General features: G+C 35.0%; 1 protein-coding gene across 2 annotated transcripts in view; it reads left to right on the forward strand.

Moving 5' to 3' along the window:
• AP-2mu (adaptor protein complex 2, mu subunit) overlaps positions 1-25210 on the forward strand; it is a 35737-nt gene extending 10527 nt beyond the window's left edge. For both annotated transcript variants that reach the window (XM_081739732.1, XM_081739733.1), the window contains 7 exons: positions 1428-1643; positions 7730-7892; positions 12647-12865; positions 16220-16484; positions 17259-17492; positions 21312-21423; positions 24294-25210. In XM_081739732.1, the coding sequence (XP_081595858.1) occupies positions 1467-1643; positions 7730-7892; positions 12647-12865; positions 16220-16484; positions 17259-17492; positions 21312-21423; positions 24294-24428 (1305 nt within the window). In that variant the 5' untranslated portion in view covers positions 1428-1466 and the 3' untranslated portion in view covers positions 24429-25210. The remainder of the gene's footprint in view (positions 1-1427; positions 1644-7729; positions 7893-12646; positions 12866-16219; positions 16485-17258; positions 17493-21311; positions 21424-24293) is intronic.
• The last annotated feature ends 440 nt before the right edge of the window (positions 25211-25650 follow it).

Raw genomic sequence — 25650 nt, forward strand, 5'->3', positions numbered from 1 at the left:
ACATGGACCATCGGTATTGTTAATCTTAGAGCCTTCCTACTATTGTTACTCTACCTACCTAGCCTCAATTTTACGAGCATTGCCTATTAAACAATTACAAATTGGCAAGTACAAACTGGACCTGCTCAACAACCAGTAAATGCGAATATTCCGATCAACTTTCGATAGCGTTATTACTCATAAGTACTCCATACATATTTGACAATACTAGCATGATCACAAGTGGTCACTTTACCTTGTTTAAACTTCTGCTTTACAACATTTCTATCATAAACATACATTTAATACACTTAGCTTTTTTTCTCTAACTATTTATGTATACCATTATGACGGGTCCTCGTTCGTTAACTCTGCGACTAAGTAATTCAATTATTCAAGACCGAACGTTCAAGAATAGGGATGGCTACAAAGTTTCGGTTTCGGCGGAACCGGTTCCCGGAGATCCGGTTTTCAGAACCGGTTTCGGACCTGGATCTGAAAACCCGGTTCCAGAATCGGATCTTAGGAACCGGTTCCAGACCTGGATCCAAAAGCCCCCAAAGACACGTAAAGGGGGCACAAAGTTCACCTTCAAAACACTGCAAAGAGGGCCATGCGCTTGTGCCCTCCCCGTCCTGACCCGCTTGTGTCCCCAGAAAAAAATTTTGGTCCACCAGTGGGTGTTTAGCGAAATGAGTTGGCCAGTTTGCCTGTTTAGCCAAAGAGTTTGCCAGTTACCCAGTTTATTTAGCCAAATGAGACAAGCGACCGCCGCCTGGGCGCCTGCCTGTCGCTTCCACCATTTCATCTAGCACACTGTTCACAGCCTGCCAGCAGCTCGGGTTTAGCGTAGGGATGGTCACAAAGTTTCGGTTCCAGCAGAACAGGTTCCTGGAGATCCGGTTTTCAGAACCGGTTCCAGACCTGGATCCGAGAAAAAACGGTTCCAGAACCGCCGGTTCTGGCCATCCCTATTCAAGAACAAGTTAAGATAGTAATCACATCAACAAACTAAACAAACGTTACTTTCATTTTCTTCTTCTAACAAGTATCTACAATATTTGAACCACTTATTCTGCCACCTTAACATCTACAGCTAAAATTAATTTTATTTCAAATTTCTTCAATGGGCATTGTGCCTTAGTAGTCGAGCGCGTATCTCTAATGTGAGGAGTCCCTGATTCTGTCTCAGACCTTGTAAATTTGTGGTGGTCGTTATGATGTACGTGTTTTTATTTATTTATTTTTTTTAAGGAGACTTTTCCTTCAACATTTTCATTCCACCCATTCTTTCCATTTCTATTAATCAGAAAGTAAGTAAGAAAGATAAAAAGATGAAATTGTGTTGAAGAATGTAGAATTCGGAACGGAAGCCGTGTAATATATGTTTATATTAATAGATACAGATAGATATTAAACACCTTAATTTTTTTTCTGTTTTATTTTAGTTTGCGTAAATATCCTGGGCATAAAAGAATACCGTCATCATGATAGGTGGCTTATTTGTGTATAACCACAAAGGTGAGGTTCTAATATCCCGAGTGTATAGGGATGATATTGGTCGCAATGCAGTGGATGCATTCAGAGTTAACGTCATTCATGCTAGACAGCAAGTACGCTCACCTGTAACCAATATTGCGCGTACTTCATTCTTCCATATAAAGGTAAGTAAAATTCATATATCTTTTCTACTTGATGTGATAAATGTAGAACACTACTCATTGTATCGTCTAAAATAGTACGGATTCAATGATATTCATATTGTAGAAAAAGTACTACTGGACCGGAAACCAAGCCTGGATCTCTGGCATTTTTTCACTATGAATATCTTTAAATTCGTACTTACAGAGGTACGGAAAAAAAATTGGTTGTTCTTTGTATTTATTGTATATCTAATTCAACATTGGGTTCTCCGAATACAACTTTTGTGGCACAGCTCGTGTAGTCTAAGTAGCTTTCACTGATCTTACAAGTTCATCAAGGAATGTAACTGGGTAGGGTAGTGATTGTCCATACATGGTGAGATAGTCCTGATTTTGATTTATAGTTCAGTCGTAAATATTTCAATTTAGTTTTTAAATCTGATTGTTACATTATTTTCGTCCGTGAATTCTTAATTTGATTTTGCTATCCCCCTTCCCCATCCAAATAAAGAATTGATCACAGTGACATTATACATAGCACGAGTTTAACCGTACTCCTACGATCTGTATCAAACTTGACATGGTGTTAGACCTATGAGCTTTTTTTCAAGTATGCATATAAAATATTATGGTATTGTGGAGGCCTTCGGTTTTCAAATTGTGAGCTATCAAAATTGAGGTTTGAACTAAATCCAATTTTCACGAACATATTATTTAATTGCTACTTTAGGAAAAAATTGTATGGAACGTTAATTTGAAACATACGAAACTAAATGTTAAAATAGTTAATAGTTATGCTATAAGAAGACTATATTTAATAAAGAATCTGCTTAGAAAATCAACAAATATTTTTTCCGCAGTAGGGAAACTTACTAATTTTATATCCTGCATGTAAATCATATTTGCTGGTTACGATTAGTTTTTACTGCCAGACCTTCAAGGTAGGAAGGTTTGGTGAGTTTTAGTTTCCGTGATGAGAAAATCTATAAGTTGTACAAGAAAAACCTGCAGTGTGATAAGTTTTTGTCTTCATAAAATATGTCTAACTATTGTCTGTAATATCGAGCATTTTCAAGTCGTTTCTTCATGTCAGGTCTATAGCGCACAAAGAGTGAAAAAGTGACTGACTGGACCGGGACTCGAACCTGGGACCTCTGGCATACTGTGCTGATGCGTTAACCATTACACCACCCACTCCGCTTCCCAGAACAGCTACTTACTCTCGAGGTTTGTGCTCTTCACTCGGACCACGTGGGTTGTACAATCCGCGGCAAAAATCCTGCAACATGAGCATATAAGTTTATTGTGAAATGACGAAGTCTTTTGCTCCAAAATAAGTGTGCACGGGAGGAGGCAGAGGTTTATCCTGGCGTGATTCGTTCCACTTAGACGTTATGTTCATTCCCTGTGCTGTTAGGCGTAGTTTCACAATAAACTTACATCCTCATGTTGCAGGTTTTTTGCCGCGGATTGTACCACAGACCACTGTTGTGCTTGGAAAATCCTTGTGTCTATATGCTGTGCCTAGACAATCCCATGTGTCCCTTTGTCCACGGTATGCGGGAGGTTCGAGTCCCGGTCCAGGGAGTCACTTTTTCACTCTTTGTGCGTTATAGAATTCACATCTACAGAGGATCTGGCGTGTTTAAAAAAATCGGTTTCCTCTTGCATTAATATCTATATGTATGTCAGGTTCCATTTTTTTTTTTTTTTTTTTTTTTTTTTTTTTTTTTTTTTAATTCCCATCGAAACATCTTACTAAAACTCGTCGCTAAGGGTCGGAATTCTATGACAGGTCATATTTTTATATTGACATCTTTTTACATATCTAATCTATATATATAAAAGAGAACGTACAAATCCTTTGTTAGCTCATCACGCTAATACGGCTGAACCAATTTCTTTCATTTTTGGGGGGTTATTAAGATTTGGACCCTAGATGGTTTTTATCATATCACTTTAATTTTCAATTACCAGTGTCTTGAGATAATTGACCATTCAAGTGTCCATAACGTAGAAATCCTTTGTTAGCTCATCATAGGTAAATCTAACCGTATTTATATGCAACCCACATGACCGTGTCACTCGGCGGGTTAACATAAATGACAGGCGATATAATGTTAACATTTACTGCAATCTTCTATGGTTTTTATCATATCACTTGAAAGCGAAAAAGTAAAAATTATCTAAGTAACAAAGTTTATTGCGTTCCGGGGTGACCCCAGCGAAGCGGGGTGAACGCTGCTAGTTAGATATAACCACGTTTCATGCTCTCGTGAACATAAATATATGATTTTATTGGTCATATAAATACATATTTGAATTATATTTTAGCTTTAGGTCATTTCTGGGACCAAAGTGATATAAAAGCATATTTTTGGTCATATTTTAGACGAATTTTACTTATTGTTCAGATATGTGTTGTCCAGTACTGGCAACGAGGTTATACGAAACTTTTTTCTTACAAATATGTAGCCTTGTGTGACAGGATGTGAAAGAATTCTTGTGAAGGGTCAAACTGGTTGACCTGCCGTAATAACAATCACTTTGAAAAGAGAAATCGCCGCCTCATCTTCCGTTTGTCTTTTCTCCTTCCAAAAATACCTGAAATCCAATTTATTTCAATATAAAAGCACGAATATTGTGTGGTGCATCAAGGACTATTATTTTCCTACAAAATATTTCGCGTACACCATGTCTTACTTATTCATGTAGTCCTTCGGATTATTTATCTTTGTTTCTTTGTTGCATATTGGTGGAAAGTATTCGTATCGATATCCAAGGGCTTAAATGCGTGAAAAATAAAAAGCAGTTCTCCGAAAAAACTGATAATCCATATTGAGTACGATCGGAGATACAGTCCCGGAACAATTTTTCCCCGGCTGCCTTCTGAAATTATCACTAGTACATAATGATGTAAAATCCATTTTTTTTATCCTTTACACTGGACATACGAATATTTTTTGAGTATGAGAAAAATTCAAAAAACGTTGGAAGAATTTTTGTCATAAAACCTGGAATCAAATCACTGACTTTCAAGATACCTGAAGTCAAGTGCTCTAGTGTGAAATTCCTTTTTTATTTATTTATTTATTTTAAGTATCATCATTTCAGAATTTGCTTTCAGGGTGGGAAGACTCTCCGACTTCACGTTCTATATTAGTATATTATTATAGTTTTGCGATATTTGTACGGGTGTTAATGTGCACGGTTAACAATGCTTAGGAAGTTAATCCACTTATAGAAATAAGAAAAAAAAGTCCCAGTAAACATTTTCTCGGAATCGCTTGGTTTCAGAGCTACAGGCTGTCGAAAGCGTAGGAAAATGAAGTTCAGAAATGAATATTCCCAAAACTATTAGCTATTAAACTGAGGCGACATGATACCATTTTACATTTGTGATGTGCCCTGTCTGTAAATATATGAATAAGAATCTTTTAGTGGCGGTTCAAGGAATTCCCCCACAGGTGGTGAGGGGTCCCTGATAAACACAGATACATGTTTTCAAAATTTTTAGGTTATAAAAATCCAAACCCTATTAATTTGCAAATAATTTTTGTGTACAGGGTGGTAAGATAATACATTGACGAACTGGAGGTTGTGATATTGCACGTGAAGTTAAGAAAAAATGACTAATGAACATGAGTTAAGTGCCGCAGCATTTTCACATGAGAGAGATTAAAAATGTTACGAAAGCGCTAATATAATGCCGAATTTCTCACAAAAGCAATCAGGTGGGTAAATTTCTCATATATGTCCGAGGGAACGGTAATGGGAGACAGATCTTAAGATCGTATCATGTCACAAATCCCAACAGAGCACATCTCCATCACACAATATTTGGTGCTGTGTATCGTCACCATAGTAAGACGGGAACATTGGAAGTAGCAACTCTGAATCGAAGACGACCACGTGCAGCACGAACACCTGCATTGATGGAAGATCTGTCTCCCGTCACACAAAATTTTCAAAGGGATCCCAGTGTGAGTTTGGTGTGTAGCCCGAGACTGTAACGTGAGTGTTGTATCCATTTTGTGTGTATGAAAGCAGCATGTGTTGATACTATACAATGTGTGCAAAGCATTTTGCCGCGTGGTTATGTACAACACGAAGCATATTGTTGTTGGTTTCGGCAACAGGCCATCAACGATAAACAGTTTGTACCATTCGTGAGTTTCATCTGCGATGCGACCTTGGCATCACCGAATTTCATAACACCCATGTATGACGATAACATCTCATAAACAAGACCACCAACCAGCAACAATTTCGTATTAATGTGTGGAGCGGCATGTTCGCTTTTAGTGACACTTTACAGGGGCCATACAGGTTTGCTGACGGGTCCGAGCTACCTACGGTTTCTACAGGAAATGTCAGCTGTCTTGAAGGAGACGCTGCTATGAGTACAACTTACGTATAGGATCTCGCGCAGTTATCAAGATTATCCGTCAGCATTTGGAGCGGCCTACCTTGGCAGATGGATAGATGAGAGGCATTCTCCTCCTAGCTTGCACGATCATCTGACTGGTATCAATTTTGTTATGCGTGAGACTAAGGACCATCTGAAGACTTCCATTTATACTAATTCTACGCTAGACAGCAGCACCTACACCAACGCGTGTTCAGCTCTTGTACAACTATTCGATTACGTGCTAGAATCTTCGAACATTTGGTGTGATACCTGCATATCAGTATGCTTCTTTTCATTATTCAGTGTACCAATGCAGTTTTTGTTGTACTGTCTTTATAAACCTACGCCAACCTTAGCTATGTACGGCCTTTACGCGTCACGTCCCATTGCCCGCTGTGCTCCTTTCGCTGAGTTCCGTAGCCGTATTTCTCGCATATGCCCTGTAGGAGCGTAGGACCTAGGTCTGGAGCTATTTTTGCTATGTGCTGTTGCCAGTACCTGCACCACGTTCATCGTGGTATGCAAGTGCCGTATTGCTCTTGTGTCGTGTACTGGTTGTTCAAGACACGGTAACTTCTCGAGAAAATGATCAATCTTTCTTTGCCTTTGCTTGATTTTACTCCCCTGAAAATCCCTCTTTGTGTGTTTGTTGTGTTTGTTTAGCATTCTCCTGTTCGTTGTCCGTGTTTGTGGATCTCACCATAGGTTGTATCGCTCTTTCTGCCTTTGTGAAACTGGTACCTGTTTGTGGGAATTCCTGTACAAGATAAGTGATCCATCCGATACATGTAATATATATATATATATATATATATATATAGGATTCACCATTTGTCTTGATACGCCCTTGTAATTTTTAAACTAATAGATACAAAACTCGGAAATTTTCTACCATGCAAATATGAACAGAGGGAAATTGTTTGACATTGTCTGCAGTACCATGAGATCAACAATATTGTCAACCCAACATAGTTATACGTATTTCTTGAAGTGGCACTATGTTAATTATTACGTGTATTCATTTAAGCTCTATATATTAAAGAAAAACTTACAATAGCACATTTATTATTCAGTGTTACAAACTAAGAAGTCTACAGTATCACAAACATGAAAATCCACCGAACTTTGGTGGCTTTTGCAGCAATAACTCCGGACCGAGCAATGCACATTCAAAGTACCGTGTTTCTGAAAAGTCAGGAGTCATAGGCCAACTACGTTGTGAGTAAAGATACGAAGGTGGAAAAATGGCAAGAGAGGAAAGTTGTTGGAAATAAATGGTTTTCAATGTAGAGTGGTAGACTGTCTCTAATCACATCAGACATTTGGGATCTACACTCACTGGTAAGGCACCCTATGTTAAGGGAAAAAGGAACGTTGCGACTTCAACAGGCTGTTCGAACAAACGTAAAAGCACGCAAAAATGACTCAGGAAACTTGTTATGTGAGGAAATCGAGAACACCTTGAATCGATTTGTCAGTAGTGCTGTATTGTTGTATAGTAAGGGCCCAAGAGAACGTCCTGCTGAGCTATCAACGTTGCTTTTTCGTATTAATACTAATTCATTCAGTCGTCAGTCTACAGGGCGTAAACTCAGGATGTTGGTTAAAAAGAACTAGTTTTGGATGCATAGTCTGGGAATAGTTGTTATATTTTATGCTGCCTATAGCGAATGAACTTTTTATTTCCTTTATGTAGCGAGCAAATATCTGGCTGGCTGCTGTGACGAAACAAAATGTGAATGCTTCAATGGTTTTTGAGTTTCTGCTGAAAGTGATCGATGTAATGCAATCTTATTTTGGAAAGATTTCTGAAGAGAACATCAAGAATAATTTTGTGTTGATCTATGAGCTTCTCGATGGTAAGTTCTGCTGTGCTCTTCTTATATTACGTTATTTATACATTGTAATATTTATAGATATATAGCATGGAACCAAATTAGTAATATGTAGCATATGAATTTGTACCAGGACCTGCAACTCCTCTCACACAGTCTTGAAACTAAATCATTACACGAAGTCAAATTTAATAGTGGTATTTTGGACATCTAAAACTGGCCGGGAATGATACGTCTAGACCGGTGGCTCCTAGTCTGGGAGGGAGAGGGAAGGGATGATGAGCGAACAAAAAGACGCAAGCTTCTGACAGAATTAAACTACATTGATACTCACAAATATTACGAATGTTGTAACGAAGAGACGTTCTAAGGTTATATACTGTACAAACATAAAATAATATTGAGTATAAACTGTGGTTTAATTAAAAACAAAGTATTAAAAAAATACTAGTGCACTAGAATGGTATGCACAAGTCTTGCTAGATATTAATATGAACTGGTAAGATGATGGGTGGTAATGATGATAATTATTATTATATTCAATATATGGTATGGTATAATATTCGATAATAACCTTACTTTTGGGATATATGTGTTAATGGGGTGAATTTTAAGAAATTAGCTAGTCCAATTTCAAAAATGTATTTATATATATATAACAATTATCGGACCTAAGCTGGAATACGGATGCATAGTCTGGACTAATATATATATAAGAAAGAAATGATCGAGAGAGTACAGAAAAGTTTGTTAGCTATCGTATCATCTCAAATTATATCTTTATTATGACTATAACAGACTTTCTGACCACCTTGAACTAGAATTTCTTGCAACAAGAAGTTACTACAACAACATGCAGTGTTCATTAAAAAATAATTGGAAATAAATAAACAGTAAGCTTATTTTGGACAAAATATTCCGAATTCCAGCTGATAAACAAGAACAAGATATCTATTGTATGTAAAGGAAAATAAACAATCACTGCTGAAAATACTTAAACAAAATTATAATACGCAAGTCAGTGTTACCTGAAAGTCCAAACAGTATATAGCTTTTACCAAAAGAAACCATACCATGCACTACAAATTGTAAATGGTAACGGAAAATATCTCAGTATGTACCTCATATAGTATTTGGGTAGCTTCATTGCATTCTTATTTATGTAGTTGCATATATTTTAGGATTTTCGTGTATGTTATCCAAGCAGAATGTATCTGTTCTCATGACAAGTACTTATTTACTTGCTGTTTTATTCAATATCATGTTTATGTACAATATTATGTGCATTCAATATCATGTGTGTATATTGCTATAATGGACTTCTGTCTGGTTTTAGCACTTAAAAAAATAAATAAATTGAATTCAATTATTAAAGATTTGAGAATGCAATAATCCCTCTGAAATCACATAAGGGGGCAGAGAAAAGGCACGTATGACCAACAAGCAGGAGAGAGAGGGAGGGATGTGATGTATACAGAGTTTATGAAGGGGGTCGCCAAGTGAACAAAGTTGGGAACTGAAAATTGATTTTTTTTTAAATGGAGTGTAGTATTTTTCCTTCAGATTTGGAATGTTGCCAGAAAGTAAGAAACTTGCGTTTTAAAAGCTTTTTTTTTTACAGTATTTCGTTTGCCTTTACAACACGCTGAAAATTATCTTTTATATAAACTATTCTCGTTACAATTTCGACATTTTAACTGCAAAATCAGCATTTCCGTATAAATGCTTGGAACAAAATTACCTTGTTTCCGTACATACTTCGAAATCTGAATGAAAAACTACTAAATTCCATTTTAAAAATTTAACTTCCGATTTATTAATAGGCCACTTCCAATCTTTTGCACAAAGTAAATGTGGTGGTACGTTGTATGATACCAACATGACGTCTTTGGTTAATCCTGAACGTATACTGGGCGTTTAAAAATATAGACAGTATTCTTTCAACATAATACTAACCTTGTGTGTTCGAGTAATGATGGTAGTATCTACTCTTAAACTTCTCATTTATTTTTCTGGCGTAAATCTCGAATGCTCTTCATAGGGATGTTTTAAGCGAAATTCTAACTATGTTGGTTATTCACATTTTTATATATCACTTCGGTGGCATTTATTAATTTTAATTTTAATCTATAAACAGTTAACAGGACAACCTATGACATTGTAATGTATATGTTTCCTATATATATATATATATATATATATATATATATATATATATATATATATATATATATATATATATATATATATATATATATATATATATATATATATATATATAATATAGTGTTCGAAGTGGAAGGAAAGCAGAGGCGGTATGTTTTATTACGATTTTGACTCGACATACCAGTTATCTAAATGTTGAAATGCAGTGAGGGTATGTTGCCTAAAAGAGTGCATTTCTATTTACATAATGACGGAAAACCATTGGAAAGCTTCTGTGTAGTAACGGAAGGGGGGGGGGATATGGAGAGATTTTGATCCCCCGCGCTAACAACTTTCTGAAAAAATAATTTTAAATATACCCTTATGTTGTATTATAGAGAATTATACACGAAAATGCTTAAAAACCGAATAAATATATTAACAATTTCCTGCGGAAAAATTGCAGGTCCCCCACTCGACTGTGGAGTATTCTAAACCCCCGGAAAATCCGCCCCCCACAGCAGACAACCCGTAAATCCACCCATACTCAAAAGACAGCATTTATATGCATTAAAGCAAGAAGATACACACACGCACACACATAACAAAGAAACAATTCAATATGACACATCAAAATATAAACTAGGTGAACTTCTTTGAAGATACCTCATTTTAAAAACAAAAGGTCCGAAAAGATAACAAAAATGCCGGTATTGTCAACTTAGAAATGATTTCTTCGTAAGAAATAAAATCTTTTTACTATATATAGATATATAGTAGTGTATATATAGTAGTATATATATATAAAGTGCGCTTTTGAGCCAAGATGAAATTAAACTATGTCAGTTTCAGAAGCTTTGGATAAGAAGACACGTGTTTCAGCGATTTTTTTTTTTACAGGTCCCGAAGCTGGATATCGTTAACCTGAAATATAAAGTTTTAATTTCATATTGCTATAGATTGTCCTGTTAACGTTTGAAGAACTGTGACAGATTAAAATTAAAATTAATGAGTGCTATTGAAGTACTATATATAAAACAAATAACTAACGTCGTTAAAATTCCCATGAAAGGCGTTCGAGATTTATGCCAGGAATAGTACTCATTACTGCTAGAGCATATAATGTTAGTACAGTATTGTGTTAAGTTTGTGTTCTGGACGTTCAGTAAGTTGTACACTAGTATTCACCTTAATTCCACTTGTAACCACTCTGAGCGGCTACACAAATAGCTTCGGGCAAGCAGTCTGTCGTACAGATGCTGAATGTCTGCCTGGGATCGAGACATAACGTACTGTATACCAACTAGAACATGCTAGTTCCCTGACGGTCTGGGAACCTGCGGTATTCTGCTGGAAGTAGTCTTTCGCATAATATCTAGATTAGGTTGAGGAACAGAATTGACATAATTACGATTGTACGACGCGATAATTGTACTATCGTAAATAGGCAAGCTGGCTCAGTAACTTATTGCCTCTCATACCAGAGTGCCAGATATAAATCCTGTATCATGAATGCAAACACGCGCTTTGTTTTCCCACTCACCTGCATGTCTGTTGACTCGCATATAATAACCGTGCCCAAGATATAAACTATTTTCATTGCCGAATACCACTGCAGCCTCCTCTATTCTCTTCGGTGAGTACTATTATTGTTATAAAGGTGATCATTACGTTTTCTGAACACCCTGTCTGGGATGTGGAATAGGCCCCATATCGGAAACACTACTATTTACCATCTTCTTATGCGTCAACTTCGGCTAGATGCATAAATTCCTACTGCATGTTAAGTCTGTTTCCAACAGTATATATATAAAAGTGAGCGAAAAAAATATTTTTATATGACTAACTAGCATTGAATAAAAAAAAAGTTAGATTGATTCTTTAAATACGTTTTTTTTTTTTTTTTTAATTTAGTGATGTAGTTCAAAATTTTGACGAACTTTGTGCCGGTATGCACAACAGAAATACATCATTGTGGTGAAAAGTGTTAACCTTCTACAAATCCATATCTGATTTCGAGTAACTGTGTATCGCGTACTGGACATAAAACACATATACTTCTTCAATGTTAACTATTTGTGTAAAAAAACTGACCTAAAGGTCATACTTCAAATTTTCACCTACCGATGTGTTTTTCCAAGATTGTTGACAATCGTGCAATCTGATTCTTCTGTATTATCCCATTTGGTTTGTTCCTACTGGTACTTCGCACATATAAAATAATGTAAGTAATTATGTTCTTAAAAATACTTGAACAAAAAAAAAAAAAAAAAAAAAAAAAAAAAAAAATCAAATATTTTTTGTTCTTGAAGAAATAAGAAATAAATAGCTCAGAAATTATTGGATTATTTGCTCAGCTTGGATTATTTGGAGAGAAAAATACACTATTTCTTTTTTTTTTTAAAGTATAATATGGTAGATTTACGCAAACCTTACAATTTTGGATATTATGGAAGTGACTAAGGAAACTTTGTGGTATCACATTGTGAGTGATGTTTGAAGATTCTTTAGTAGTTATATGATCCAATTTATTAATTTAATAAACTTCCGATACATTAAATGAGCTAATTTTTATTTATTTATTTTTATTGTTATCACTTTTGTACTTACGATATAATGACACTCTGTTACAGAAATCCTGGATTTTGGATATCCGCAAAATACTGACACTGGTGTTCTGAAGACATTCATTACACAACAAGGAATAAAATCTCAGACCAAGGAAGAACAAGCACAGATTACTTCCCAAGTGACTGGACAAATAGGATGGCGTCGTGAAGGAATTAAATATAGACGAAATGAATTATTTTTAGATGTATTGGAGTATGTAAATCTTCTGATGTCTCCCCAAGGTACGTATGTACACTTCGGTAGCTGGCTTAATTTACTCAACTATGCTGTTTTTATTCTATTCAAGATCAAAATAAGTTTTGACTCCATGTGATAGGGGAGAGTTCTGAGAGCAAGTTATTTTGGAGATATATTTATCTCTGTTTCAACTTTAAGGGTGTATGAGAAAGACCGGGACTACTACTCAAAGTGGAATTCAAACTAGTCAAATTTTTATGCTGTGAGATCGAACCTGTACCACGTAGGGGAAAGGGGAAGAAGGCACGGCTGGTAGAGGCTCACCCTTTGTGCGACGGGTCCCTATTTCAATCCCAGGCCATGCGAATTTCTGGTGAATATCATCATCCCGTTTTCCCATATTTCCATTCCATTAATTCTTTCACAGTTATTTCATTCGTATTAATAACCCCATTTCCTTTAGTCTGAAAGATATAACTGTGGGACATTTTCCCGTTAATCTAAGGGCTTCATATACAGACCACACACACAGAGGCACATACTTCAGCTTCTTATCACTCATGAGTCATTATTATTATTATTATTATTATTATTATTATTATTATTATTATTATTATTATTATTATTATTATTATTATTATTATTATTATTATTATTTTCTTTCTTTTTTAAGATGTAAGCACATACATACTATATATTTATAAAGAATAATATAGATTTTTTACTTACCAAAATGTATTTATGTTTAATATTTGGTAAAGAATATATTTCAGTATCTGAAAGACTTTCGTCAATCGTAATATAGAAAACAATTAGGTGGTAGAAACGTATTCACATTATTATTGATACCACATCCTCTAACTGCTTAAATACAAGACACTCATACTCTGTGTAGTTTTTAAGTTGGCCAGCCATCTGCCTTTTCTTTTATCTTTTCTTTATTTTTTTATCTTTCTTTTCCATAGAATACATTTCATCAATAACATTTTTTAAAAGGAGTTCTATAATTAAAAAAACTTGAAATAACAACCGAGAAGTCATCTAATTTACAGTACATTCACAAAAAAATACGAAGTGTGAACAAATTGGAATTGCATCAGCCAAATTTAAGTGTTCAATTTTATTGGTTTCGGATATCCACTATGAAGTAACCAAATTGAACACAACTGTACCATAAACATGGAGTTGACTTAGTTCTTGTAAACTCCGTATTTTAGAGCACTAAAGCTCTTTCGCTGAAGTTTTCATCAAGTAAAAATAGGAAGAAGTAAATATAAAAAAAAAGAAAACTAGCTTTGAAGCGTCCAGTTAAGTTCCATATTGGAATATATAACCGGAATTTGTCTTTTCATCTTTATAGTGAGAAAAACCCCAGTCAGGATGGTCGGGTGCAAAATTTGATGCGAACGTACTTCTCGAATTTTGGAGAACATTCAGTGTTGACTTACGTATAAAGAAGCACACCGAAGACTAAAGAAACGGCGAAAAATCAGATTGATTTTATAAATTCTGGGAATTTCTTCAAAATTTCTGAGTCATGTAAGAGACACAACAAGTGATAATGTACAGTTATGTAATTGAAATTAAGGCATAAAAAAAGACTTTAAATCGTACTGTACGTTAGTGACTACAACTCATAGACAGCTTAGTTCTATTTTCTTACGTTAACACAATTTATGAAATACAAGCTAACATGCATTTGTGTATGAGTCGGGCGAATGTCTTCGCAATTCTGAACGTATCACGTCAAATTCATCGGAAGACAAAAAGTATTGTGAATCAAAAAAAGGATACAGATCAAACTGGACAAAGAGAATCAACAGAAGTTTAAGAGAAACAGAGTTAAAAGTTGTAGATGAATCTTTACGCCGAAAACCATCTTAGTAGGTCTAAATCTGAGTTTAAGCTTTCTAGTCAAACTCATATGCATGAGACATTCAATTTACAAAAGATAATTTAAATATCTCCACCTATTGAGTTATTAACTTGGAATCATGATTGTCATTTTTAAAAGAGGACTATTATGCACTTCTTTCAGTTTTTGTAGTATTAGATCTTTCATGTATAAGCTATTATACCTCTAATAAAGTAATAATACATTTCAGGAATAAGAATGAGTGACTTGACTGCAAATATAGATATCTCTAAATAAGTTTCACGACCTGAACTACTCCACAAATATATTTTATTTTATTTATATTTTTATAATATTACAATATACTTTTAAGAGAAGGAAGGGGATAAGTACTGCATTTTTCGCTTTTAAAACATTGCAATAAAGTCTTTTTTGGGGGGGAGGGGGACGGAGGATATTGTTGACGTCTTTGTATTTTGAAGTAAATTGTATGATGGACTCAGAATTTTTATAATTAATTAACTCACTCACTCCACGGCTATGGAAGCCAGGCCATTTTGTACTCTTCACGGTAGGGTTTTTAAATGTTGCAAAGTTCACGAGAATAATGCCGTTGTTATTACTTTCCGTATGAAACTTTCATTCCATATAAGCGGTTTGAAAATATCCTCTCGTCCTACCTTCGCATTGAAATTCACTAATAGAATTTTCGTATGTTATCGCGGAATTCGGTCAAACACCTGTTCCGCTTCTTACAGAAAACTGTCTTTCATATCGTCACCCTTATATTCTGTTGAGACATGTACATTTAAAACAATATCACACCACCGACAGTTAAGAATAATAAAAGAAAGTCTACCATTAACAAATTCAGCCCGTTTAATGGCTGATATTATTCGTTTGTGAATAAAAAACCCTATTCCTAGTTGGTGATTTTTATTTCCTTCCTCGTAAAAGAACGTAAAATTTACAGATTTCACTGCTCTGTCTTTCCGATCTGACTTCCTGAACTCCTGCTAGGTCCATCCTATATTTCTCTATCTCATTCGTTACTCAACAATCACTGAACTGAAACAATAAGAAACGAGAAATTGACGAGGAAATCACTGACATTCTTCGAGACGTGATATGTCGAGCATTCTAGAGGTCACCGTATGTCGAGATAAAGCACATCTTTCTGATGTCTTCAAGAAGTAAAGTAACATGTAAGTGCATAGTTAATGACGTACTTTTTACATGCATTACTGTAGTTAAGTTTGTGTGTGTGTGTGTTTATTCGTACATTTTACGTCAGTTGAAATTTTATCATTTTCCTGTGCCACCCAATATTTAGTGTACTGCGTCAGTGTTCTCCGACACCTTTGACATCAGATTCGGGCAACTCTGCTTTGAAGTGGTGCAGAGGAGTATTCATAATAGCTGTCCTGAAGGAATATGGAAGTGAGTGATATAAATAAATGTTTCTACGTTCTTTAAATAATTATAAAAGCGTGTAAAGTTTAAAATAATTTAAAATGTGTAATAATTTGATCTTTAATTTCAGGTCAGGTGCTTTCGGCTCATGTAGCAGGGAAAGTAGTAATGAAATCATATCTATCCGGAATGCCAGAATGCAAATTCGGAATTAATGACAAAATCGTGATGGAAGCGAAAGGAAAGGGTATAAGTACAGATGATCCAGCTCGATCTGGAAAGCCTGTGGTGGTAATTGATGATTGCCAGTTTCATCAGTGTGTTAAACTCTCAAAATTTGAAACAGAGCATTCGATAAGTTTTATTCCGCCAGATGGTGAATTTGAGCTAATGAGGTAAGATAATTTTAATATTTTTGACTCCATAGTTTTACTTGTATTAAATGACAAGATAATGGTAAAATTTTCAACTGTCTTTTGCTTACAAAAGGATGTCGAATGGATATAACATTGGCACGATACTCCTTCATTCGTTATCACATTGGAAGACTACATTGATAGCTTTAGTACGCGAGGTGGAAATTAAGTTACTAAGTTAGAAATGGTTCATTTGAAAAAAACTTTAGTTCTCCATTTGAGAACTTTAGGTTCTCTTCAGGTTCAAGGATAAAATAAAGAATTAATGATAAGATCAGAAGTATGTAGGAAAAAATATGAAATTTTGTATGTGCATCATATAAGTTCTATTTCTACCTTCCCAATATATTTATATCAGTCTCGTGGCCACTTACAGTGAACATTTGATTATATATGTAATCACAGAGATTGCTAATAATTGACCGATTCATGTTATAAAGTGTATACTACTAGTAATCACGTTCTGAATCACCCTCATAGTTCTTGCTTTTCATAACCTTCATGTTGCATAAGGACATAAGACACGAAAATTCAGACACTGTATTCGAATTCGGTACCTCCATATTGCGAAGCGAGAATTCTAATAGTTGACCCTATTTTCACTTGGTCCATATAGAATGAAGTATTTTGATCCTATAATGTTTTGCTTTAAGTAGATTTTGCTGTAGCGTCTGTGTGACGTTACTCGCAGACATGCACACTAACCTTGTATTGTCGAGCATCAAATGTTAATATATTTATTTTTCATTGAAGGTATCGAACGACGAAGGACATCTCTCTTCCATTTCGGGTAATCCCTTTGGTACGAGAAGTTGGTCGCACAAAAATGGAAGTGAAAGTAGTTCTGAAATCCAATTTCAAACCATCATTGTTGGGTCAAAAGATTGAAGTGAAAATCCCAACACCTCTGAATACATCGGGAGTTCAGTTAATTTGTCTCAAAGGAAAGGCCAAATATAAGGCATCAGAAAATGCTATTGTATGGAAGTAAGTATTTTAGTATTTTCATTTTCTTAGTGTTTACTCACTTTTAATACACTAGTGCTCATTGATATAATTGTCTGTTTTAGTGTAATTATTATATATTTGCTGCCATTCTAACTAATTTTCGTCAACAAACACAGCAGATTTAAAGTCGAAAGATTGTGCGAAAATTCTCTATTTTTACAGTAAATAATGACCAATTTTTAGAGATGTTTGATCTAGAAAAAGTTTTTGACTGGATGAACTGGGAATTGTTAATGGGAGTTCTATAGGTGAAGGATCGAAAACCAAAAACTTACATTATGAATAAATAAGTAAATAAATAAATAAATAATACTCGTAGACTTACTTCTGACCCCGTGACTAATTTTCTTTTATTCGTGAATAATGATGGTCAGATCTGTGACCTTCCTTAGCAATAATCATGATTGTAGTTAATGATTTTTTAAAATAATCATTGTTGCATGTTGTTACCGTAGAAAATTATAAGAACTCAGGATCATCTAAAAAACAATTACTGGTTTGTTACTTGTTATACTACCCTAATTCTTCACTTTTGGAAATATTTGGTCTCATCGTAGAATGTTTCTGTTGAGAAAATCGCCTGATTGGGGAGTAACAAGTAATACACCAGTAATTGTGCCCTCTGATGATCCTGTTTTCTCTCTCTCTCTCTCTCTCTCTCTCTCTCTATATATATATATATATATATATATATATATATATATATATATATATATATATATATATATATATATAGGGTGTCCATAAAGTCCGTTGCCACCCCGTGTATCTTCAAATTGACTACGAATATGAGAAAACGCAAGAACACGTCCATAATTAATTTAAGGAGCTTGAATTCTGAGTTATAAAAGGTCCACCCCAGATAGGGGTACGAGGGGTCGTGTTTTTGCATTTTATCATATTCTCAGTTGTTTCGAAAATACACGGGGTGGCAACGGACTTTATGAACATGAAATGTGAACCCCCGCCATTTTGGGTATGGTCAACATAGGGACTTGAAATTTTCGGAAAAAATATTTCTCTTGTTGAGTTCTTTCCAACGATATATTACTCGACCCCCTATGCTATTTAAATTTTTCAAGTTGACCCCACGTACCCCTATATGGGGGTGTCTGGGATGAACCTTCTATAGCTCAAAATTCATGCCCCTTAAAGTAATGATGGACGTGTTTTTGCGTTTTCTCATATTCGCAGTCGATTCGAAGATAACATGGGGTAGTAACGGACTTTTTGGACACCCTGTATATAATTTTTCAGGGTAGTAACTTGCACGGTAGTTTTTAAAAATCAAATATTACAATCAGAATTGGTACTGAGGAAGGTCAGAAAGCTGACCTGTACTGTTCACGAATAAAGGGAAATTCGTCACGGATTATAGAAAAAGATGTATTCTATAGAGTCCATCAGTAAATAAACAGGTAAGGAAGAAGAAGAAATTACAGAAGAGAGTGGAATTGGAAAGAGATTTCAAAGAGGGATTAACTAACATTATTTAATATCTATCTTGATGAAATAGGGAAGAAGGGTCTGCAAAAGGAAGATAGCGTATTGGTAGGAAATAAAAAGATTTAGGTATACACTTTTCAGTTGATACAGCGCTTATTGCGGGAAAAGAGAAGTAGTAATATGTTAAAGATAAATCTGCAAAAAGCGTGGGATAAAAATGAACAGTAGAAAGACAAAAGTTGTGATGGGAAGCAAGCATGGATATCAAATGCAGAAGTAAGAGGGGAGAAAATGAAACAAATTACTATTTTCCGGTACCTGGATAGTATAGTGACCAAGTAAACTTTATGGTGGACAAACACCGTGTGCGTGGGTTTTCTCGTGGTTCTCCCGTTTCCTCCCACTTTCTTCATTCCACCATTTCATTCATCTCTCATCACCACCGTCACCTTTAGCCTAACCGGCATAACCGTGGGACGTAAAACTCAAAAATTTCATTTCATTTCAGTATTATCAGTGAAGTCATGAAATACAAATATGAAATTACAGTAAGGAAATTCGACCTTTAAATGAAGAGTTAATAAAAAGACTGATAAAATGTTTCGTATAGAGTGTTGCACTATGTGGATAGGAAACAGGGACACAAGGAAACAACTACAAGATTTCGAAGTGGAAGTGTATGGAATGGAGAAACAAACGATGAAATGTTAGGAATAGTAGAAATACAAAAGAACAGTTTTAGGAGTAATTAAAAAGAGAAAGAGGAAGATAAACTGTTTGAGACATAGACTGAAAAGGAATATATCGTGAGAGTGGTAGAAGGTACGGTGACAGAAAAAATGAGGGAGAGATAAAAGAACCTTCAACTGATGGACGTTAATAAATTGTTACGTCAGGACAGAGGTTGGCAAGACGTGGTGTGGTGAATCAAAGGTTCTTGGTCTGTGGCTAGAACATCCTCTTAGTTATTCAACTGTGTACGTTTGGAGAAATGAGTATTGCTTGACGAACTGCATCACCATTGATTCCTTTTCCTGTATCCATAACTTACGCATTTCCAGTAATCTTTTAATTAAATTCCCCTTGTACACTGGAAGATATAGATATTTCCCATTGCAAAATATGTTTTTCAACATTGCACTCGCCCAAAGGTAAAAGCTTCAAATTATACTGCAAGATAGGTGTGGCGTAGTGGATGTGGCTTTTGCCTTCTAGCTAGGCTATACAACGAGCTGTGACTTGCCTTCTTGTATCACTTCCTGTGACTGTGTTGGCGAAAACTTTGTTGCTTGTCGTTGCATTGGACTTGTCATATTGTATTATCAGAGACCTATTTTCATAAATGATTATAAAATACGTTGCATTGGACTTGTCATATTGTATTATCAGAGACCTATTTTCATAAATGATTATAAAATATGTTAACACGAGAAAATAGATCTAGTTAACAAATGACATAAAGCACTCAATATCCGCTTTTCTCGTATGATTAAAGAAGAGGATGCTTTAGTCTTGTATTTTGATAATTCTGGATCTGATAATGCGATCCTCGTTGGAAATTTTAATTTGTTTTCCACTGAATTTTCTCTTATTAAGACGAATAATGATATTTACCAAAATTAGTTAATTAATCATTTGTTAGTGAACAAGAAGGTACGTTCCTTCCTGTCCACTATATCCATGAAACATACATACAGAGAGACAACTGACCCTTAGGAGCTTCCACTGCATATGCCAGGAAGACGATAATCCTCGGTCGTAAATAAAGGACTATACTGCTTTGGAAGTAGAATACTCAAGGGAACATGTCACTTTTTCTTTAGAATAACATCCCAGGATTATGCACCAAGGCTAAGGGGACGGTGAGATGAGGTAGAATGAAGTAAGTGAAAAGAAACGGGAGAATTGCGAGTAAACACACGCACCCGGTGTTCGTTCACCACAAAGTTCATTTGACACGGGCTGAGAGCGACGAGCATGTTCGACTCGCACGACAAACTATAAAACACAAGTCATAAATTTTGTACTTTCTTCCCTCTTACAAGATCACCTTTTTTTTAAAAAAAATAAAAATCTTATTTTATTCTTTAAAAGGAAAAGAATTAAAAAAAACGTAGTTCAAGGTAGGTAGTATGTATGTTCAAGAGTTAATTTCAAACGGTTTAGCCGTTTTCCCGTTACGATGTAACAAACAACGCCTTTTTCATTTTTATAACTCAGATAGGTGAGAACGGATTTGCAAAATCATTGTGTAAAAAAATCAGCAAATATTTATTTCCTTCTACATGCTGTTCCCGTATATATATATATATATATATATATATATGTGTGTCTATTTGTTACTTCGTGTAGGATCAAGAGAATGGCAGGAATGAAAGAAACCCAGTTATCTGCAGAAATCGAGCTTCTTGAAACTGATACAAAGAAGAAGTGGACCAGGCCGCCTATTTCCATGAACTTTGAGGTGAGTTGATTGTATAAACACAAGTGATACATTTTTTCAGTTATGGCTTTACAGAATTGCAATATCAGCTGTGATATATATGGATGTTCAGAAATCAAAGTAGTGAAGTAATTTGAAGTAGTGAAGTGAAGTAGTAGTGAAGTGATACAATTTATCAATGAAAAATTAAGAATACTTCACTTCTGAGTCCTTATCAATAGAACTACTGTATATTAACACGTTTGACTTCCGGCACGTATAAGGGGGAATTGCGTGAGCGGGTCGCAAGTACCTTTAGTCTTTGTTCATGTTAAGATCAATAAAGACATATATGTTAAATTCGAAAACCTATATGAGCAAATTGATTTACAGGCCGGTAAAAATTATACTACCATATGAAATTGCAGAAAAGATAACCCATCCGTGAGTCACGCGACAGTCAATGTCTTAGTAATGAATAGATTCAGCATTTTCTCTACAAATAAGTGGATTTGGATCCATTTCTCAGCGGAACACATTTCTTGAGTAATGTTTTTAAGTGTTGCTAATCTCCATCTAGTTTTAAAAATTTTATATATATAATGATGGTTCAAGAGTTATTAAGTTTTATTCATTTTTATACATCTCCCCTCCCCTCATTTCTACCGTCAAAGTGAAATAATAAGAAACTTCCCAGGCTCGAACCTCATCATGTTGAAAATTCGATTCAAATTGGTGTAGTGGTTCAAGAGTTATTAACTCATGAACATAGTAACTTTCATTTTTATTTACATTGATTGATTTTTGTATATATCCTCCACCTTTGCTATATTCACTATAGCCAGTTACATAAGATTCCAAGTTTTATTCGTGCAGTAGTTGTACATAGGTTGTCTGTGCTTACCGATTTGTTGCTTGCTTTCTTTTTCTTCTTAATAAAAGTGCAAGAAAAATTAAATATAGCGTTTGGTATACTTAAGGCAGTAATGTTTTAAACACCAGGAGATAAAACCACGTAAAAATGTAGAACAACCTGTTGTGGTGCCAATCTCAGCCAGCCAGCCATGAGAAGAATTATTTTTATTGCCAAAACTACTGTTCGAGAATAGAAATATACTTTAAAAAAAAAAAAAAAAATAAATAAAAATAAGTTAATTTTTCTCTCTCTACATTTATTATTTCTTCTCTTTATACTTCTCTTACTGACCAATCCAGTAAGCTTTCTTTACATTTACAGGACCGGATTACGGGAGGGGCTTAGGGAGGCTGTAGACTTGGGCCTCCAGGTGAACGGGGTTCTCTACTGTAATTGAAATCTCAAGTGGATGTCTAAAAAGAATCATACAAGACACAATCATCATCATAAGATAAAATATGATAAAAAAAAAAATATGAAACAAATTTCTTCGTTTGTTACATCCACCTTCTTGGTAAATTAGTGAATCAGTTTTAAAAAACAAGATCGAATATAGTGCACGAGAATCGTGATTCATATTTTCTCGTTGAATAGAAGTATTCAACGTAGGTGTGAAGCTGAGAGGATCTCCAAATTAGCCCATATGAAGAGCAAATGACGTGCTACAATGCAAGGGTCTACATTTTTTTTCTAGCCCCGGGCCTTCGGATGGGTTAGTCCGGCCCTGTCTTGGAAATAGTGGCATATTACTTCATTTCAATTTCTCTTACATGGGCGCTTCTCAAAACTTGTCTGTTCTTTAATTTTTCTCTTTTCATACTTCTTGCCATCTTAATCTGATTAAGCGTTTAGCGAAAGCATTCTATTAAGCCACTTAAAGTGATCCCTGCTTGTAACTGCTAAACAAAATCGACAGAAAAAGCAAAGAAATTTTGTAACAAGCTCAAATCAAGAGGGAGAAGTAGTTTGAAATACTCTGTAACATCACCAGATTAGCAGTGTTCCCAACCCAACATGAAGTTTATGACACTGCATCAGTTTATAACGTCTTTCAAATTATGTGTAAAAGGAAAACTTACAATATCACATTTATTATTCATATTGCCAAGTAAGGATGCTTCAGTATCACAAATATATAGATTTTGGAGGACTCCAGAATAGTAATGATGCAACTGAGATGGATGGGACGATACAATATAAAGTAACTGGATCTCAGATATTATGAACATATGACGCGTTTCGAATAAGCAGGGACAAAGTTATAAGGAATTAGAAATTTGACATCTTTAAAAGTGTTTTCTTTCGAAAAAGTGCTTAGATAAGTATCATATCTAAGAAATTGCATGGTTTTCAATAGAGGAAACAATCATAATTCCATGTACAACAACACCAAACAGTTTTGAGATATGATTAACATCATAGGCACAGACACAGAGCCGTGTAAATAATAATAGTGCAATACTTTCTAAAAGATTAATGTAATGCAGCTTCCTATGTACGAGTATATTTACATTGACTGAGAAAGTTATATTTCTCTCGTTACCATAGTAATATAATGAACCACTTCAAATGATAAACACTTTCAGTAGTTTGTAGTGGGTGGGATTTACTGCTAACGTGGTTTTCGAATTACGACAGGATTTCAATCCGGTGCAATTGATTGATCCACAGATCTCATGCAAATCATTGCATATATTATAGATCGTTCCTCATCACTTTATTTTGTCTCCAAGAAAGCTGATTACGCTACTGGCCCCAGTTTGCAGCAAATTAACACCTAAAATTATACAGAGAGCAATTATATTTATTGATATTATGTTGTTGACTCAGGTTTTATTTATGTGAATGGTTATAGTGGTACTGCCAGTACGCATAAAAGAATCCATTTACATTGATAGCGTTGCTTTTCTCTTGTAAATCATTTTCGCATATACACTGTCTTAATATTTCCTTGATATTTGTAAGATTGCTTAACATTTAATTTATGTGCTTTCAGGTTCCATTCGCTCCTTCGGGATTTAAAGTCAGATACTTGAAAGTATTTGAACCAAAACTTAACTACTCCGACCACGATGTAATAAAATGGGTGCGATATATTGGAAGAAGTGGTTTGTATGAAACACGTTGTTAAACCAGAAACATCTAGGATTGCAGAATGATGTATATGTTCACTGAACGTAGGATATTAAGGAGATTACATATTGTGACATTCCATAAGAGGAAGATGATCGTATCATTATCGTCAAATAGGAGTGGTTATTAGCATCTGGAATGCATAACCTGTCATTGTTCTCATGTAATGTAATAATGATCTGAATGTACACTAAAGCAGTTATTGATGTGTTTACAATATAAATCAGTTTGCATCCTGATCCCAAACTGTACAACTGTAGAAATGTATGGTGACGAATGAGAAAAGAGCAAAGATTAGATTTTTAAAACAGATTTTGAATGTGTACTGAAAGAACGAGAACTAATATTTTAGAAGAAATCTGAATAAGTTGAAACGTTGTCAGTGTAAAATTTGATCAGATACGATAAAGAATATACCAATTTACCCTATTTGCGTACTTTATGAGTTCATTTATTAATATATTTTCGTAACTATCTTTCTGCGCAATGCTAACTATTTTGTATCATACATTTTAAGACTTAGATTATGGATTATGAACAACAGAACATGACAGTATGAAATTAGTATATTTATTGAATGCTATTTTTGTTGATTATATATATATTAAAGTTGTGTACATACATATATTTACAGAATTTGAAAGTTTTCGTGTGTAATATCCTTATTTACCTTGCTTCGGAAGCTATTCTGAAAATGTGACAATGAATTGTTGCCAGACAGTGTATTGAAAGTAAAGCCCAGTTAAGCTGTATAAGGAACTAGGAAATAAATACATACATTGAAGCCAGTGTCCTTATTGTCCGAGTATGGTACAATGTATATTGTTTCTTTCACATAGAGTAAAGTACTTTAAGAAGTTGCATATTGTATCAGTGTAACATAATGTCGTAAGTACTCCCTTCCATTCAGTTCGAACTGATATCTGCTTGAAGTTTATAAGAAATACAGTGAATGCATACCCAGAACATCCCAGTAGAGTGCGTTGATGATAATGGTAGTCCAAAAATGGAGGCAGACTACAATCCATGTTAATCACAGTACTGAAGAATTTTGCCTCAAAGTGGTAAGGTGAAAATCGTTCTAGATGGTGTAACCCAAATTGTGCATACGAGCTCCTTCGTGGCTAAGCGGTTAGCGTACGCGCCTTTGGCGTGGGAGACCCGGGTTCGATTCTCGGCTGGAGCTCATGTGGTTCGGATTCCACATTAATCAGTAGGTC

This window comes from Thermobia domestica, chromosome 15 (genome assembly GCF_964235325.1).
Source record: "Thermobia domestica chromosome 15, izTheDome1.hap1.1, whole genome shotgun sequence".
In the NCBI taxonomy this organism is placed as follows: domain Eukaryota; kingdom Metazoa; phylum Arthropoda; class Insecta; order Zygentoma; family Lepismatidae; genus Thermobia; species Thermobia domestica.